Here is an 18,459-nt window from a genome sequence, read left to right on the forward strand (position 1 = left end):
GACTGAAGGAAGAGCATGTGGGAGCGGTTCCAAGGGGAGGGAACAGTGTGAACAAAGGCACTGAGGCAGGAAAGTACCCGGAGCAACAGCAGGGATAAATACAGGGACAAGTAGTGGAGGGAAGGCAGGGGTGAGGAGGAGCATTGTTAACCAAGACTGGGAAAGCACATCATAATCTGGTGGAAAGAAGCGGAATGGCAGTTTGCTTGGACTTAATGCTGTAGTCGTTAGGAGCCTTGCAGAGTTTTAAAACAAAGGATGTATAAGACGGCTAGAGCAGCTGCTAAAATTTGTCAACATTTACTAGGTGTCAGGCACTTTTACTTAATCCTCACTGCAGCACTTTGAGATGAGTACTATTAGTATCACATTTTATAGATCAAATGGAAAGCCCAGAGAATTTAAGTAACTTTCCTAGGATCTACCACAAATAAGTGGTGGACCTGGGACTTGAAGCCAGCAAGTTTTATTTAAGAACTCGGTTGTGAACCTGAATGTGTAGAATTTAGGGAGTCTGAACTTTCTCAATTGTTTGCAAAGTGTTTAGTATATATGAATGTGTGCATTTGTTTAGAGAACATCTAAAGCTTTAATCATGTGAAAAGTATGTTGCATAAAAGTTTAATTAATAAAGACTATGGTAGCCCTCTCTTTGCTCTCAGAAGTCCCTCAGGATGCTCAATGGTGGCTTTAGGCTTATGTTGCTTCTTACATTGGAAGAAGCAGAAGAATATAGCACCACTCAAAATGAAATGTCACAACAGTTTGTAGGAATTGTTATTATAGTACTATAAGTGACAAGCTCTTCTTGATCTGTGAGAACCATGGAAAGTGCTCACAAAGTTCTTTGGAGAGTAAACATGAGCTATCCAGACCTTAAAATTTATGATAATTTTTAAAAGATTTTTTTGATGTGGACCATTTCTTAAAATCTTTATTGAATTTGTTACAATATTGCTTCTGCTTTATGTTGGTCTTTTGGTCGTGAGGCATGTGGGATCTTAGCTCACCAGCGAGGGATAGAATGTACACCCCCAGCTTTGGAAGGTGAAGTCTTAACCAGTGGGCTGCCAGGGAAGTCCCAAAATTTGTGATAATTTGCAGGCAGAAAGCCTGGGTCTCCATTGGGCAAACATCATTCTTAAAAAAGCTAAATAAACTCCTGAAATTTGAAATGTTTTTGAAAAATGCCTAGATGCTAATCTTCTTTCAACTGTTCCGGTTTGTCTTTTTACAGTTAGAGGGACTTAGGGGATGAATATTTTTTAACCCATGAGACTGAGAATTCCTTGTGGCCAGTAGTGAATTCAAAGGCAGGTATCCAGATGAATGAATCCACATTAAAGAACTGCCTGGTTTATATCACTTGAGAAATCAGACTAATACCTAAGTTTTGCTTAGAGTGAAAAATATTAATGATTTAAATATATACACCTTTAAGATGTTACTATCACTGATAAATCAGATGGTAAAGAATCTGCCTGTAACGCAGGAGACCTGGGGTTCGATCCCTGGGTCAGGAAGATCCTCTGGAGAATGAAATGGAAACCCACTCCAGTATTCTTGTCTGGAGAATCCCATGGAGAGAGGAGTCTGGTGGTCCACAATCCATGGGGTCGCAAAGAGTCAGACATGACTGAGCAACTAACACATCACACAGGCACAGCAAATATGAAACTTTAATAACAGAGATCTGGATTCCCTACTTACTGGAGTTTTTTTTTTTAATGTTTTTTCCCATTTTGTTTTCACGTTCTCTATTTTATATTTTTTTCCTGAATTGCTTGAAAGTGTTTAATATACAGCCCCCATTCAGATTTCTCCAATGATTAAAAAATATCTTTTATCATAGTTTTGTAGATTTGGAGGATTCAATAAGGATGGTAAATAGCAACTGGTTGTCAGACCTCTTTTTGTCTTTTTTGAATTATCTTGTCTCCCTCCCTTTTTTGTTGTTTCTTGTTTTGTATTTCATGACAGTAACATGTTTGAAAAGTCTAAAACGTTTATCTCAAAGTATGTCTTTCAATCCGGGTTGATCTGACTGTTGGTTTCCTAATGACCAAATTCAGATTCAACAGTGCTAGGAAGAATATACCGCTTCTCTTCAGAAAGTATGTGATAGTGGTTAGGCTAGATTTAATCCCTGGATTAAGTTGGTGTTCACTGGACCTCTCATTGTACAGGTACCTAATCCCCTTAATAAGTTATCTGTGGGGTAATTCTTCAAGACCATGTGCATATCTTGTTCCCCCACACTCAGTCATTCATCCAGTGTTTTTCACATTCATCTTGGATCGTTATGAGAATCAATGACCAGGTTGGTGGTTGCAATATGGTACTAACTGAATTTTTGAAAGTTACTTTACTAAAGAAAATTTCTCCTTTTTACCCCCATCCCTGTTTGGAAAAAATCTAGACCCCAAAGACAGGCGGCTGAGGAGCCGACAAAAGTGAAACTCAGAAACAACTATGCAAACATGTATTATTATTTTCAGTGTCAGAAGTGTTTTATTTTGTGAGTGGATGCATAGGAAGAAAGTTCTAGGAAAGAGAGAGGGAGAGAGGTGTGTCTTTTAGTTTGGGGGATTTGCCCTTAAAATAATAAATCTTTGTTGGTGCAGATGAAGAACAACAAAACAAATTGCCTTTCTGATTTCCTTCTAGACTGAGAGCATTCAATTAATAATGAGATGAATTTTCATTCAACATCCACAATCTGAAAAGATATTTCATGTCTGCCCTCCTGTCTGAAAATGTTCTTTATAAATAGGCATGTTGCTGCTGCTGCTGCTGCTAAGTTGCTTCAGTCGTGTCCGACTCTGTGCGACCCCATAGACGGCAGCCCACCAGGCTCCCCCGTCCCTGGGATTCTCTAGGCAAGAACACTGGAGTGGGTTGCCATATCCTTCTCCAATGCATGAAAGTGAAAAGTGAAAGTGAAGTCGCTCAGTCGTGTCTGACTCTTAGTGACCCCGTGGACTGCAGCCCACCAGGCTCCTCCATCCATGGGATTTTCTATGCAAGAGTACTGGAGTGGGGTGCCATAGCCTTCTCTTGTAAAGGCATGTTAGTTGAAATCAAATGGGCATCTCAACCATGAAATTCCTGTGAAAGGTAGATAGTAAACAGAAATAGTTTAGGAGGGGAGATCCCTTGATCTAGGCTTGGAATTCTTTCAAGAATTATCCTAAAGCTTTTATACCTACCCTGCTCATGACCAGCTCACTCAGTGACTTGGTGTTATCTGATGAGGATCTCATTTCACTTTTGAAAGCAAAGTGTTGTTCTCTTTGTTGAGGTAGTAAGAGGAGGCAGGAAAAGATTGACTCTGGACATTGCAATTGAAAACCTGCCCATCCATCTTGAGATTAGCGAGTACCCTGAATGCAGTATCAGTTCTCTTGCTTGCAGTTCATGATGAAAAGACCTGTTTTTGAAGCTCGTTAACTATCCCTCCTGCCTAGACAAAACTATTCTTGAATACTGGGGTCATTACCAGAACTCTATGAATTCATTTATAATTTAATTTGTTTTTCTTTTCATTGTTTTGTAAGAGGATTTTGGACATTATTTTTGTGATCAGGTAGACCTTGGACCCCTTGCTCCTTTTGAGCATTTTCATGTTATGTTCTTGAAGTTTGGAAAAGTGATTTGCCTCTATTCTGCTGGTATGGTATGATCACATACTTTTTTCTCTTGTTGAGATCTTGCTGAGTGAGAAATTGGTGTGGCATGAGGTGGTCTGTGAAATTTACGTTAACTTACCCTAATTCTATATTTGGAGACAGCTGAATACTCCTTACATTTGTTTGATAATTTCTCACCCTGCATGCTGGATTGTATTACTGTGTTGTTACAGAGTCTAGAATATGAATAAGGCAAAAGCTTGCTAATTCAAGCATCTGAACTTTATCACAAGACTGAGCAGTTCACTTGAAGAAATTAGATTAGCACATTGCCTGGCAAGCGAAGCCATTCTCCTAGAGTCTTGAGGTTTCTGCAGAGCTGGAGTCTCTCCATGACCATAAAAGTCTCTCCATGACCATAAGAGTCTCTCCATGACCATGCCAAATTTTCTCTCAGTTCTCTGGCCTTGTGGTAGTCTCCTCCAGCCCCAGTCCCTTGGATACAACACAGAGCAGAGAACCTGGTCCTAGTTTGGCATGCAACTGAGAGCTTCGTAGCATATTTGACACTATAATAAATGAGGATGTACTGAAATATTTCCTGTTTTTAAACACTTTGAATCACTTTCTAAGATGTAGCAGAACAATCTCAAAGAGTATTTGGAATTACAATTTTTTATAAAGAATATTTATTATAAAGGCTTGTAAAGTACATTGAGTCATAGAGGTGGGTTCATACTTGTCAAACAGGTTTATACAACACTGAAAAATAAACACTAATATGTTGGAAATCTTACAAATGAACAGGGCTTCTGATTAATGTGGGCAATCTTATAGTAGTTCACTTGGGGTGAGTTTTTCTTAGAGGTTGACTTATTTAATAAAGAATTAAGCAGACAATAAGACTGGTTACAAGTTCCACGAGGGTAGGAGTTGTCATCTTTCTTTTAGGTGTATTCTAGTGTCTCATCTAAAGCAACAGTAAGGCTCCATGTATATTTGTTGAATTAAATTTTCAAATTAATAATAGTTGCTAAATTCCTCTGGCCTTAGTTTTTTCAGTCTGTAGGTCACCACCTCCCCTGACCTTCTGCAGATTGCCATTTTCTCTTCTTCCTATCTCCCCCAACCCTCTTTTCCTACTCTTAAACCTGCTGACCAGTAACTTTTTTGACTTAAGGAATAGCAAGTCTAAGCTATTGTATTTCATTTTTAAAAAAAATTATGTAGGAGAAAAAAGAGAAATAGAATATATTCAGACCTTAAAATGATTATATAGAGATAGATCACTCTATAGCAGACTCTGTTAAGATCTTGCAGTAAAAACCAAAACGTGGTACTTGTCTTCAAGAGGTCAGAGTCTGTAGGTAAAACAGTCATATCCAGAGAGCTGAAACATACCAGCCATGGTGTGAAGGTGGGGACTGGGGGACAGCTTAAGTAAAGTTGACCATGTCAACTGGAAGAATCACTTTTGGCCTCTTAGCAACCCTGGAGCAGTGTCTTTAAGGATGAGTGCCTCAGGCCACGGGGGACTTGAGAAGGCATTGCGGGAATTCTCCAGAAAGTGGAGAAGGTAATTTCTGTGTTTGTGTGTTGGCTCTTGTGAGAGAAGGAAGACTGTTGTGGGGAATTTGGAGAGCATAGATTAAAAGATCTGGGAAAAGAAAAGGGTGGTCGTTGTCAGTGCCCGTGGATGTGGTGGATGTGCCGTGGCTTGGGAAGGAGGGGCAAAGTCTGCTCCTGGAAGGAAGTGAATGAAATTCATGGGGTAATGAACTCAAAGTCTTGGTAAAGTCAGGGAGCAGCTGAAGGTGAAGGAGGGCATTCAGGTGAGCTAGTTGAATGGGAAATTTTCTCAGAGGTAGATAAAAGTGAGGAGTCGGCTGTGCAGAGACTCAGGGTGTAACCATGGGTGTAGATTGCTAAAAACGCACTATTCTTTGATTTCTTCATTCCCATAGTACTCTTTCCTGGGACAACATCCTTGCCAGTGTCTGTCATGTATAACCTGCCAGGATTGCACACTTTAACTCTGTGCCAATTTGTAAAATCCTCCATTTTAGACTAACCATATTTGTGACTCAAAGAACCTCATATATGCAACCTTTTAAAATCAACCTACCTGTGTTGAATTGGTTATTTGGTATTCAGTATGGACCATGTGCATACTCTTACTTGCCATAACCCTTTATAGTCATGTGTTTACATGACTTTATCTCTTAAATAATAAGTCAGCTGGAGGGCTTCCCTGGTAGCCTAGTGGTTAAGAATCCACCTTGCAATACAAGGGACATTGGTTCGATCCCTGGCCTGGGAAGATCCCACATGCTGCTGGGCAGCTAAGCCTGTGTGCCACAGCTATTGAGACTGTGCCCTTAGAGTCTAAGAATCACAACTACTGAGCCCCCATGCAGCAGTTCCTGAAGCCTGTGTGCCCTGGAGCCATGCTCTGAGACAAGAGGAGCCACCGCAGTGAGAGGCCCCCAGTCACCACAACTATACAAAGCCCTTGGAAAGCAATGAAGACTCAGGGCAGCCAAAAATAAATAAATAAATAAGTAAATTCTTTAAAAGAATATATATTTTGTTTATTGGGAAGAACAACTTGTGGGGCTTGTAGAATAGGGACTATCAAAAAGTTTAAAAATCTGGTGGTATGGGGTGTCCTAATTCGAAGGATTCTTGAGGTTGGATTCTCTTGCTTCTGTGAGAGAATCTTTTCTTTTGTGCCAGTTCATGGGGGCGCTCAGTGGCCTTCTTGGGATCCTGTCTTCCCAAAAGTGAGGGGAGGACTTGGTGCCTTAGCCAGCGGAAGACGCACCCGAAATTCAGGCACGAGAGGGCTTCTGTGCTGGAGTGAGTGTCCTCCTTCTCTGGTAGACCTGATGAGACTGAGGAGGTCTCTGCAATATCTGTCCCTTGGCTGCCAGTTGCCTCGCTTATTATCTGCCAAGAAGACGAGTGTTAGATATTGTGCAACCTGGGCGACAGTGAGGTCAGTATTTGTCCATTTAGGGAGCTCAGATCCTTTATCTGGCTTCCCTGGTGGCTCAGATGGTAAAGAATCTGCCTGCAATGCAGGAGACCTGGGTTTGATCCCTGGGTCAGGAAGATCCCCTGGAGAAGGGAATGGCTACCCACTACTCTAGTATTCTTACCTGAAAAATCCCATGGACAGAGGAGCCTGGCAGGCTACAGTCCATGGGGGTCACAAAGAGTCAGACATGACTGAATGATAATACACAACCCAGCATATGCTGAGTTTCAGTACTCATTAATATTTACATACACACACACTCATATTTTCGTCATAATTGTTGTCTTTACATTCCTACCCTCTTCTCTCTCTCAGGGCTCCTCGGTATTTTGCCTTCACCTCTATGCTGTCCCTTCTATAGTGGGGAGTAATGCTCCATGCATTCCCACCTGGACCCTCCACCAGGCCTGTCCTGTGCTTGCCTGTGAGGCACCTCTCTGCTCACCTTAGCAAGCTCCTGGTTCTGACGCCTTGGATGAATCTGTGGAAACTGGATGACATCTTCATGTTCTAGTGGGTTGAATTTGGCCAAATCTTGACAGCTACCATGTTCAGGATGACTAACCTGAGCCATACCTGGAAGGGAGCTGCTAGGCAGCTGGGAGTCTTCCTCCTGAGCAGATTCAGGGAACACAGAGTCATCATCTTTGTCATCTTTCTGGTTCTCTAGAAATTTCTCAAGCTTTTGCACAAGACCGTCCAGTTTGCTGAGAGTCATCTGTGTCTTCTCTTTGGGGTGCTTGTCTCTGTTGTCTCCACTTAGGTCACAGTTAGCAGTCGAGTCTGAATTGTTAGAGGCCACGTCAACATCCCAGGCCAGGGTGATGCTGAGTTTGCAGAACTTTTCTGGGCCGTCCTGTGTCTGGTCTCGTCTTGCTAGGAGCCTCCCTGTGTTTTCAGTCCGCCACGACCCTTGGATAGGAGGGACAAAGTGGACTGAAGGACCTTCAGCAGATGAATCTTCACAGGAGAGGGTGTTCTCACAGGAGGAGATGTCCTCACAGGGGAAGTAGCCCACAGAGAGACTCAGGTTTGATTCAGAGCTGGAGAATGAGTGCATCATGGAGTTCGAAGGCTCAAATCTCAGGTCTCCCTCCTCCCAGGGATCTTCAAAAGAGAAAATCTAAGTGGGACTGGGGAGAAGAGGAGGGTAATATGGTACTTACCCAGTAACATTATCCATTCTTTTTTCTATTTGGAACTATCCCACTCTGAGAGAAGTTCATCTGTTTTACAATCTCCAATGAAGAACAAAGGAGGCAGCCCTCTCCCTTTAAAAACCTGCTCTATACAACCCTCTCCACTGAGCATCTTCACTGGACGCCTCATATCATCTATTACTACAGTTGAAAAAACTTGTGTCATAAAAGAAAAATGATCATGGTGTAAAATTTGAAAAATATAAAAAAGTATGAAGATGAAAATAAATATGCTTGTGATTCCCCTGTCCAGAGATAATGATAATCATCGTGAAAACATTTTGGTGGATTTCCTTATAATCTTTTCTTTTTATTTATATGTACTAATGTGTATACAATAATATATATATGTGTACATATATATATATGTGTACATATATATATATATGTACAGTCATGTGTATATGTAGATATGAAAGTCACATTAGTTGAAACTGAGATTATTATATTTTATGGCACAACCTGAAAGTGAAAGTGAAAGTTGCTCAGTCCTGTTCGATTCTTTGCGACCCCGAGGACTATACAGTCCATGGAATTTTCCAGGCCAGAATACTGGAGTGGGTAGCCTTTCCCCTTTCCAGGGAATCTTCCCAACCCAGGGGTTGAACCAAGGTCTCCCGCACTGTAGGCAGATTGGACTGCAAGGAGATCAAACCAGTCTATCCTAAAGGAAATCAGTCCTGAATATTCATTGGAAGGACTGATGCTGAAGCTGAAGCTCCAATACTTTGGCCACCTGATACAAATAACTGACTCATTGGAAAAGACTCTGATGCTGGGAAAAACTGAAGGCAGTAGGAGAAGGGGACGACAGAGGATGGGATGATTGGATGGCATCACAGACTCGATAGACATGAGTTTGAGCAAGCTCTGGGAGTTGGTAATGGACAGGGAGGCCTGGCATGCTGCAGTCCATGGGGTCGCCAAGAGTCAGACACGACTGGGCAACTGAACTGGCTGAACTGATGGCACAACCTATGTTAAACGTGTATATGGCTCTTCTGTCACTGTAAACCACTTACTTTCTGATTAATGACTTAGGTAGTTATTGTCTTTAATAGATACACCTGCAGTAAAACCCCTTGTTAATAAGTCTTTGTGTCTCCCTTTATGTTTTTATAGGTGGGTTTAATCGATCAAAGACCACACATGTATTAAAGGCTCCTAATAGTTGATACCAAGTTGCTTCCCAGAAAGATTATGGCCATTTAGATGCACATCCTTCCACCATCTGATAGCACTTTTTCTATGATGTCCCGTAGAAACCGGGGGAGAGGGTAGGAATACACATGCACACGTGCATGCACCTGTTGTAGTCTCTGTAATGTTCTGCCCTGGTGGCTGCCCACGTGAAAGGGGTGCTGCCAACTCCTGAGCCGTAAACTGGGGACATGAGAAATCCTTCAAGTCCCGAGTCTCAGTAGCTAAAAGTCCAACTGCCGGAAGTCTGTGTTCTGGGACTGTTGGTTACCATGGTAACACAAGGACCCAAGTTATAGTCAGAAGTGTAGGAAGAGAGAAGAAAGGGATTGAAAGCTACAGGAGCCAGTGCCTTGCTCCCAAAATATCCCATCCCCTCATCAACTCAGCTGACAAGACTCCCTCTCGATGGCAGAGGGACAAACGCCATGACAGTTCCTTTCCTCTTGTCACGTCGGTGTCCAGGATGGTTCCTGTCTTGAGGGAATTTAGAACCTATTTGGTGAAATGGACATAAGCAGCCTTTTATAGGACTGAATGGTAACTGCAGCAACAGAACTTAAAAATAATGTCGTGGGAGAATGGAAGGAGGTACCTTGTGCAGCCAGGGTGGAGATTCAGGAGAGGGCATCAGGAGAAGCCTCCTAGAGGAGATTCCCTCTGGTCTCAGTATTTAGTGGGGTGTGGAAGTTAGCTGAAAAGGAGGGAGTGATTGGAGGAGAGGACCTTACAAGCAGACGGGACACGTGAGCAAGGACTCCCAGGTGAGAAACAGCCAGGTGTGGGGTGGAGATCAATCATGAAGTGGTAAACAGGGACACTAAGAACATCGAAAGCCTTCCACCCCTGTTAGGGAACTTGGTTTTTATCCTATGAGCACATACTCGGGTAGTGGTTTCATTTATTAGACATTTTTCCAGTTAACTCAAAGTATATTGAATGCTCAACATGATGAAAACAAGAAAACACAACAAAACTTCCAGTGCTCTTGGCAGCATGAATGTTACTGGTTGGCTTCCACGAGAATAGAATCAGCAGGTTTGCCCTGGGTTGAGAAGTGGATGGGAGGAGACGAGGTGGTACCAGTGGGCCTGGACTCTACTTCATCCGTGTCTGAGTGAGAAGGTGAGGGAGGAGGCAGAGGCAGCTTAGTGTCTGCACCCCCTCCCCACATCCAGAAGAGGGGCCCAGTCAGTACTGGGGGACAGCTTCAAAACTTAAAAGGTTGGCTGCTGCTTTCGGAGAGTAAGGGTGGGATACGTGGCATGGGCAGGGGGCTTGATTATAATAATACTTGGTTATTTCCCGGTGTTAGAAGAAAAAAAGTGAGGATGGATGTGGACAGGTATGGAGGAATGCATTGTTGAAGACCTCTGTATTCTTCTTTGAGCTTCCCAGCTGGGCGTCGGCTTTATTCCTGAGGTTGTCTGTATTATTTTACACCAGTTCTGTTACCTGGATCTCTGTCCTTGTTGTCCTTGTTCTCGATATTATCTCCTTTGACAGTCTCTTCAATAACATGAGGGGCCTTGGTTTCTTCTAGACTTGGAGCTTTGCTTTTCCTTGTCATGCTCCTCTGCTGACACCCCTGGTGACCTCACTGAGTCCTCCCACTTCCTGGTCTGCCCTCCCCTTCCCAATGGCATCATGGAATTATGAGGGGATTGGTGATGTCTCTGGGGGCACTTTATGGGTGGAAGCAGTAAGTCTTTCATTGTCTGCTTCCCAAATGTGCAAATTCTGAGGACAACTGTGGGTCATATAGAATTGAAGGCAGTCAGTCGGTTGCAGAGGCTAAACAAAAATTAAACTTTCCAACAGTAGGATCATCTTAACAAATGTAGTTAGAGCAACTGCCAGCCTGGTCTAAACTGTGGGGCTGTGGGGTACTGTTTCTGGGTCAATCAGTGACTCTCAGGAAGGGAGTAGGTCTTCCACTCAGAGTTTCCAAGGAATGGAGTGCGTACATACTTGGAAAAAGTACATGTTATGTTTAAAAAAAATTGTTTTTTCACTTAAGTATAGTTGATTTACATGTTGAAAAGGCATGTTCCTAAATTAATATTGCTTAGAACTTTTTTGGGTCACTTTTTAAAAAAATTTCAAGTTACAAACAGCATTAAAAGAAACCATACGGTTTTTATATTTATCCAAAAAGAAGCATAGGTTTCAACACACACACACACACACGAAAAGGAGAAAAGCCAAGAAACACTGATCTGACTTAAAGAACTCGAGCTCATTGGAATCTATTAGTTGCTAAAAGATCTTTTTCAAACATTTTTCTGTATTTCCATTTAACAAGATTATATTTAACGTTTGCTACATTTGCTCAGTATCAGTACAGTGCTTTTGCTGTTGTACTGGTTAAATTTCTCACGCTCTTGCTTAGTCGCTCAGTCCTGTCTGACTCTGCGACCCATAGACTGTAGCCCACTGGGCTCCTCTGTCCATGGGATTCTCCAGGCAAAATTGCTGGAGTGGGTAGCTGTGCCCTCCTCCAGGGGATCTTTCCGACCCAGGGATTGAACTGAGGTCTCCTTCATTGCTAGGTGGATTCTCTATCACTGAGCCACCTGGTCAGTCCCACTGGTTAAATTTCTAGGTTTTGTTAAATTAGATTGTTTTCGGTCAGTCTGTTTCAGGAGTTATGATGTCCTGGTGTGAGAAATAGGCAGAATTGGAATTGGGGAGACGCCATCTGTACTCTACAGAGGTCACATGGCAGGTTAATTCTGGGGAGCTCAGGTCAGGAGCAGCCTCCTCTGTAGCATTTATTGGCCACTTACTGCATGCCAGGTCCTATATTCTAAGCACTTTGTATGTGCTTATTGTTTAATCTTCACAGCTCCCCAATCAGTTAAGCATCATTAGTTGCCCTGTTTTATAGACAAAGAACCCTGGAGAAGGTAATGGCAACCCACTCCAGTGTTCTTGCCAGGGAAATCCCATGGACTGAGGAGCCTGGTGGTCTACAGTTCATGGGGTCCCAAGAGTCAGACATGACTTAAGCAACTAAACCTCCACCACCCACAGACAAAGGAACCAAGGACTGAGCAGTTATGTACCCTTCCCACATCTCCAAACCATAAACCCTAGAACCTGGGCTCAGACATAAGGAGTCTGGCTCCAGAGCTCATGCTTTTATCCTCTACACACTCCTGTCTCTCGGGAGGCTGACCACCTGCCTCCTTCCTGAAAAATTCCTAGGACTTAGGCCAAAATTAAACCTGTGTTCTGGTGCCTTGGAAGAAACTCCTTTGAGTGGAACTGTGTATTCTAAGTACGTAGTCCACAGGACTGGCCCCAAGCAATGGCATCCACATTTGGAGCAGAGTAAAATGAGATTTAAAATAAATATTCAGCTTCCTCTTTGGCATGATGAGATCTGGATTCCTCTGCTCTGGGTTTTCATAAAAACTCTATGACTGCCTCCCAGGGCACTGGGAGCCTAGAAAAGGATTCATGAGTAGCTTTCTTTCCATGCAGCTGGAGTGAAGGTCTGGGAGAAGCTGTGTGCTATACCGTTACCCATGCAAATGGAATGCTTTGAACTAAACATAAAAATTTAAGTGGGAAAAAATTATTTCTCAGCCTAAACTACTAAAGTATAGAATCATCTTGAAGAGAAAAGAGCTTCACACAGGGGAAGCATCAGAGAAAACTTGAAATCTTACATATTTGTACATACTGCCATTTCTCGGTATACTCTTTCTCTCTCTCAATATGTATATGTGTGTTTGTATATATATGTATGCATATATATTTCATTTTAAATGCATATGTGTACATATATATTTCATATACAGCTCAAAGTCCCTGAAACTTGCCTTCTCACCTACCCCAGGAAAAGGATAATCAGTGTTAATTGCTTGTTATATATTCTCTAGGCAAGAGTACTTGAGTGGGTAGCCATTCCCTTCTCGAGGGGATCTTCCTGACCCAGGAATCAAACTTGGGTCTCCTGCATTGCAGGCAAATTCTTTATTGTCTGAGCTACCAGGGCACCCCCATATATTACATAATTTATTCTGATATTTTTTTCCTAAGGCATCTTTGAAGTAACAACACATCTTTAGGATGCCATGCTGAGGAGTGTAATCAATTCTAAAAGGTGACTTAGCTTTTACTTCTGATAACAAATCAGAGGAATCAGGGTCCTCATTAACAATACCACTTGTGTTCATTTCTTTCCTAGGGCCTTATTTTGACTTGGTGACCTACCTTTCCTTGGATCACAGGTATATTATCTAAATAGTATAGCTGGCTCATTACCTTTTCTCTTGAAGCAGAATCATCTATAATAAAGCTCTTGAGGTTTTAAAAATGATAGTATGAGGTGAATTTACAATGTTTTAGAACTGAAGCCAATAATAATGAGAAGTTTAAAAATTGGAATGCTTCCTCAAATCCATTTGACTTGATGGGATTTAGAGCCTAAATATATAAAGTGGAAAGTTTCTGACTTAGAAATTAAGCTACTATTATGGTTAATTTTATGTGTTGGCTTGACTTGGCCACAGGGTACCCAGATACTTGGTTCAGCATTATCCTGGGTGTGTCTGTGAGGGTGCCTCCAGATGAGATTAACTTTGGGATCAGTAGACTCAGTAAGGCAGATGGCCCCTGCCTAGTGTGGGTTGGCCTCCAATCCTTTGAAACCTGAATAGAACAGAAGACTGAGGAAGGAAGAATTTTCTCTCTCTCCCTGACTGTCTTTGAGCTAGGACATTGGTTTTCTCCTATCTTTGGACTCAGACTGGAACTTACATCATCAGTTCTCCTGATTCTTAGGCCGCTGGACTTGGACTGGAACTGCACTATTGTCTCTTCTGGGTTGCCAGCTTGCAAAGGGCACATCTTGGGACTTTTCAACTTCCCTAACTTGCATGAGCCAATTCCTTATGATAAGCCTCTTCTGTCATTCATGTGTGTGTGTGTGTGTGTGTGTGTGTGTGTGTGTGTGTGTTGATATATATACACATTCATATGTGTACTATTGGTTCTGTTTCTCTGGAGAACCGAGACTAATATAGCTACTGATTTTTCATCTTTTGACATTATGAAATATTTTGACAGTATAAAAAGATATCACAAACCTGTGATATAGTACACTAAGGACACAGCGTCATTTTTGTGGTAGTCTTGCCCATAATGTGTAATCACAGCCTAATAATGAGACAATATCAGACACACCCCATTTTTGAGACACTCAAGAAAATAATGAGTGTCAAGGCCATAAAAGGCAGGGAAAGACTGAGAAACTGCAGAAGACTAGAGAGAAATAACTGGATGGAATTATCAGAATGGGAAAAGGACGTGAGTGGGAAACCTGGGGAGACTTCATTGTGTTTTTAATTTTAGTTAATGGTGTTGTCCTGAAGTTAAATTTCTGGTCTGATTATTGTATTATGGTTGCATAAGATGTTAACATTAAGGGAAGTATGGTGAAGATACATGGATACTGTATTTGCAACTTCTCTGTACATCTAAAATTAGGTCAAAATAAATTTTTGAAAAATAATAGATAAAACTATAGTCAATGATTTAATACCTATAACACTTACAACTAAATTTGGTCAAGTCAACATTTTGGCATATTTAACCCATTGTTTTTGTGAAAAGAAACGAAATGTTGGAGATGAAACTTAAGTCCCTTTGTATTCCTTCCCTGATCCTCATCTTTCCCCACATCTCCCAGGATCACTGTCCTGAATTTGTTTTATTTATCTTGTGCTGCTATAATGTGGTTTTACATATTAATGTATTGTTTTACCTTTGGAGACAAAAACCAACATAAATGTAGATTTACTTGGACTACATAAATATAACTTAAATGGACTACAGATCATACTCTTTAGAAAAGAGGAAGTCCCCATGGTTTATTTTGCTTATAAGAACTATTGTGACAAGGATATCCTTTTTCCAGATCGAATTCTTAGCTGACATTACTTAAGGGATTAGGGAGAGGATGGGTATAATTTCCTATGTTTTATTTGTATGTCCATTCCCAAACAGATAAAGCTTTATCAAAGCTCATGTACTTAATTAAAGAAGAATGGTGGTGAAAATAGCATTTTGGTGTGAGCAAAGTTCAGCGGTGCTTTCACAGGTGTGGTCATTTAGTTTTCGTGACAGTCCTCTGAGTTGTGTATTTTCACCCCAGTCTTAGCTTTTGCAGTTTATACTACCCAGGTCTGCCTCTGAAGTCCAGAGGCCCCCCTAGAGCCAGGCTGCTGCTACTGGGTACCAACTTCAAGGAATCTGTTTATACATCATAAATATTGAATATTGTTAGTCGACAATAACAGTGGTGAGAATTATAGGTCTCCTCTCCCAGAACTTCACCAACCAATGTTGCCATGAAAGCAACTCATAGATTGAATTTCTGCCACAGATACAAGTGTTTAATGGCAGGCACAAAAACATCATACAGTCTTGTTTTGTAAGCCCCAGAATAGTGCTGTGCAACAGGGTAGCCACATGCAACCATTAAAATGATAAAAATGCTTCTTCAGTCATTCTCATCACATTTCAAGTGCTCAGTGACTACCTGTAACAACAATAGCGGTAGATGAGAACTGTAGGTCTCCTTATTGCTACCTCATAGCAAGCTCACATGCTAGCAAAGTAATGCTCAAAATTCTCCAAGTGAGGCTTCAACAGTATGTGAACCAAGAACTTTCAGATATTCAGGCTGGATTTAGAAAACACAGAGGAACCAGAGATCAAATTGCCAACATGCTGTTGGATCATAGAAAAAGCAAGAGAATTCCAGAAAAAAAACATCTGCTTCATTGACTATACTAAAGCCTTTGACTGTGTGGATCAAAACAAACTGGAAAATTCTTAGAGCTGGAAATACCAGACCACCTTACCTGCCACCTGAGAAATCTGTATGCAGGTCAAGAAGCAACAGTTAGAACCAACATGGATCAACAGACTGGTTCAAAATTGGGAAAGCAGTATGTCAAGGCTGTATATTGTCACGTTGCTTATTTAACTTATATGCAGAGTACATCATATGAAATGCTGGGCTGAATGAAGCACAAGCTGGAATCAGGATTGCCAGGAGAAATATAAGTAACCCCAGATATGCAGATGATACTACCCTTATGGCAGAAAGTGAAGAGGAACTAAAGACCCTCTTGATGAAAGTGAAAGAGGAGAATGAAAAAGCTGGCTTAAAATTCAACATTCAAAAAATGAAGATCATGGCATCCCATCCAGCACTTCCTAGTAAACAGATGGGGAAACAATGGAAACAGTGACAGGCTTTATTTTCTTGGGCTCCAAAATCACTGCAGATGGTCACTGCAACCATGAAATTAAAAGACACTAGCTCCTTTGGAAGAAAACTATGACCAACCTAGACAGCATATTGAAAAGTAGAGACAATACTTTGCCAACAAAGGTCCGTCTAGTCAAAGCTATGGTTTTTCCAGTAATGTATGGATGTGAGAGTTGGACCATGAGGAAAGGTGAGCGCCGAAGAATTGATGCTTTTGAACTGTGATGTTGGAGAAGACTCTTGAGAGTCCTTTGGACCAGGAGATCACATCAGTCAATCCTAAAGGAAATCAGTCCTGAAGATTCATTGGAAGGGCTGATGCTGAAACTGAAACTCCCAATACTTTGGCTACCTGATGCAAATAACTGACTCATTGGAAAAGACCCTGTTGCTGGGAAAGATTGAGGGCAGGAGGAGAAGGGGACAACAGAGGATGAAGTGATTGGATAGCATCGCCGACTCGATGGACATGAGTTTGAGCAATCTCTGGGAGTTGGTGAGGGACTGGGAAGCCTGGTGTGTTGCAGTCCATGGGGTCGCAAAGAGCTGGACATGACTGAGCGGCTGAACTGAAATGAATCTTAGTAGCTTGTGGGCTACCTTATTGTGCTGGGCAAAAAAAAAAAAAAAAAATTCTGACATCATAGAAAGTTCTTTAGGACAGAGCTACTCTGAAAGATCCTGTGGTCTGTCCTGTTGTTCATTTGGATAACACTGTGAAAGAAAGTTTTGTTAGAGCCAGATGGAACAATACTCTAGCTAATCTATTGGGATTTAGTTAACTTTTTTGTTAGGATTGAGTGGCAAAATTTCCTTCAAAGTGTCTAGAAACAGAACTAGTGGGAATCTTTAGATGAGGACACTGTTTTGCTTTAAAAAAAAATAATTTATGTATTTAGGCTGTGCTGGGTCTTAACTGCTGTGTGGGCTTTTCTCTAGTTGCAGTGTGTGGGCTTCTCACTGGGGTGGCTTGTTTGTTTTGGAGCACGGACTCTAGGGCACTTGGCCTTCAGTAGTTGTGGCAAGGGTGCTCAGTAGTTGGGGTTCCTGGACTCTAGAGCAGAGACTCAGTTTCTGTGATACATGGGCTTAATTGCTCCGAGACATATGGGATCTTCCCAGACCAGGGGTTGAACCGGTGTCTCCTGCATTGGCAGGCAGATTCTTTACCAGTGAACCACCAGGGAAGCCCACCCAGGGCACTGTTTTGAAAGGTTTAGACAGCTGGTTTGCATAGAGTCTTACATTCAGTTTATGCAAGAGTGGGAATGTCTGAACAGTACTTAGAGTCCATCATGAAGATCATTTGATTGATGAAAAATCATGTGCGACAGCCATTATGCTAAATAAAAACCCTGTAGTTTTCATCAGAGAGAACTATAGTTGACTTTATAGTCAGCTATATGAGCTTTTGATTAGTTCTTCAAATGCCAACTGCCCTAGCATACAGGTTAAAAATAATCATCAGCTTTGCTAATTTGTTCACGTTGAAGTATTTTGAAACATTGCAGACAGTATGAACAGTTTGTGTATAGATTGTCTCATTCAGTCTTTACAGCATCCCTTTCCAGTATGCAGGCATTGCAGTTATTAGCCCCATTTGTGGCTTGATTGAATTCCCCAACGTCCTGTGGCCAGGCTGTTACATGATAGCATCGGCTTTTTTATTTCTTGAGTGAGAACTCAGTGCAAATCATTTGTACAGTTGCTAACCATAAATGTATAACTTTTCTTGTTTTGTTCCTTAATGTCAAGGTTTATACCTACTTCAGGCCAAGACTGATAGTGCCTTGTGTAACACCAAATACAGAGAACCTACTGTCCTTTCCTACCTCTGTTAAAATATGTCCTCTATTTTTCAATATTTTTAAAATAAACAACTGCATACGTTTCCAGTTGAGAGCCTACCAAGTTTCAGGCCACTTCTAGCAGCATCTAAGTCATTTTTAACCTGGCTTTGTTTCATCCATAAACTATAGACAACAATATCTTCCTTGCCGAGTTTTTATAATGATTAGAGATTATATATATGGGATGCATGGCAGATGGTTGTTTTCATTCCATAATTGAGGAACCTGAAACATCTTCCTCTTTCACTGG

General features: G+C 41.6%; 2 protein-coding genes across 18 annotated transcripts in view; one reads left to right on the forward strand and one right to left on the reverse strand.

The window, feature by feature from the left end:
* PPFIBP1 (PPFIA binding protein 1) overlaps positions 1–18,459 on the forward strand; it is a 196,886-nt gene that overhangs the window by 78,210 nt on the left and 100,217 nt on the right. For 4 of the 17 annotated variants that reach the window (XM_043881930.1, XM_043881926.1, XM_043881924.1 and 1 more), the window contains one exon: positions 13,267–13,309. The exons of the other annotated variants lie outside the window; for them this stretch is intronic. The gene's annotated coding sequence lies outside the window, so the exon portion shown is untranslated. The remainder of the gene's footprint in view (positions 1–13,266; positions 13,310–18,459) is intronic. 17 annotated transcript variants of the gene reach the window in all.
* C22H12orf71 (chromosome 22 C12orf71 homolog) lies at positions 6,273–10,638 on the reverse strand. Its single transcript, XM_043880815.1, has 4 exons — positions 10,524–10,638; positions 9,176–9,292; positions 7,115–7,776; positions 6,273–6,578 (listed from the first exon to the last, which is right to left on the reverse strand). The coding sequence occupies exons 1-4, from the start codon at positions 10,636–10,638 to the stop codon at positions 6,273–6,275; spliced, it is 1,200 nt and encodes a 399-aa protein (XP_043736750.1).

This window comes from Cervus elaphus, chromosome 22 (assembly GCF_910594005.1).
Source record: "Cervus elaphus chromosome 22, mCerEla1.1, whole genome shotgun sequence".
Lineage (NCBI taxonomy): Eukaryota > Metazoa > Chordata > Mammalia > Artiodactyla > Cervidae > Cervus > Cervus elaphus.

What these genes read in the sequence shown, in the direction of transcription:
- C22H12orf71 (XM_043880815.1), bottom strand. Translation starts at nt 10,638, where the DNA reads ATGACAAGGAAAAGCAAAGCTCCAAGTCTAGAAGAAACCAAGGCCCCT. An exon ending in CAACAAGGACAGAGATCCAG is followed by an intron (nt 9,293 to 10,523) that starts GTAACAGAACTG and finishes TTGGACTTTTAG; the next exon opens with CTACTGAGACTCGGGACTTG. An exon ending in AGAACCAGGAGCTTGCTAAG is followed by an intron (nt 6,579 to 7,114) that starts GTGAGCAGAGAG and finishes TCTTCTTGGCAG; the next exon opens with ATAATAAGCGAGGCAACTGG.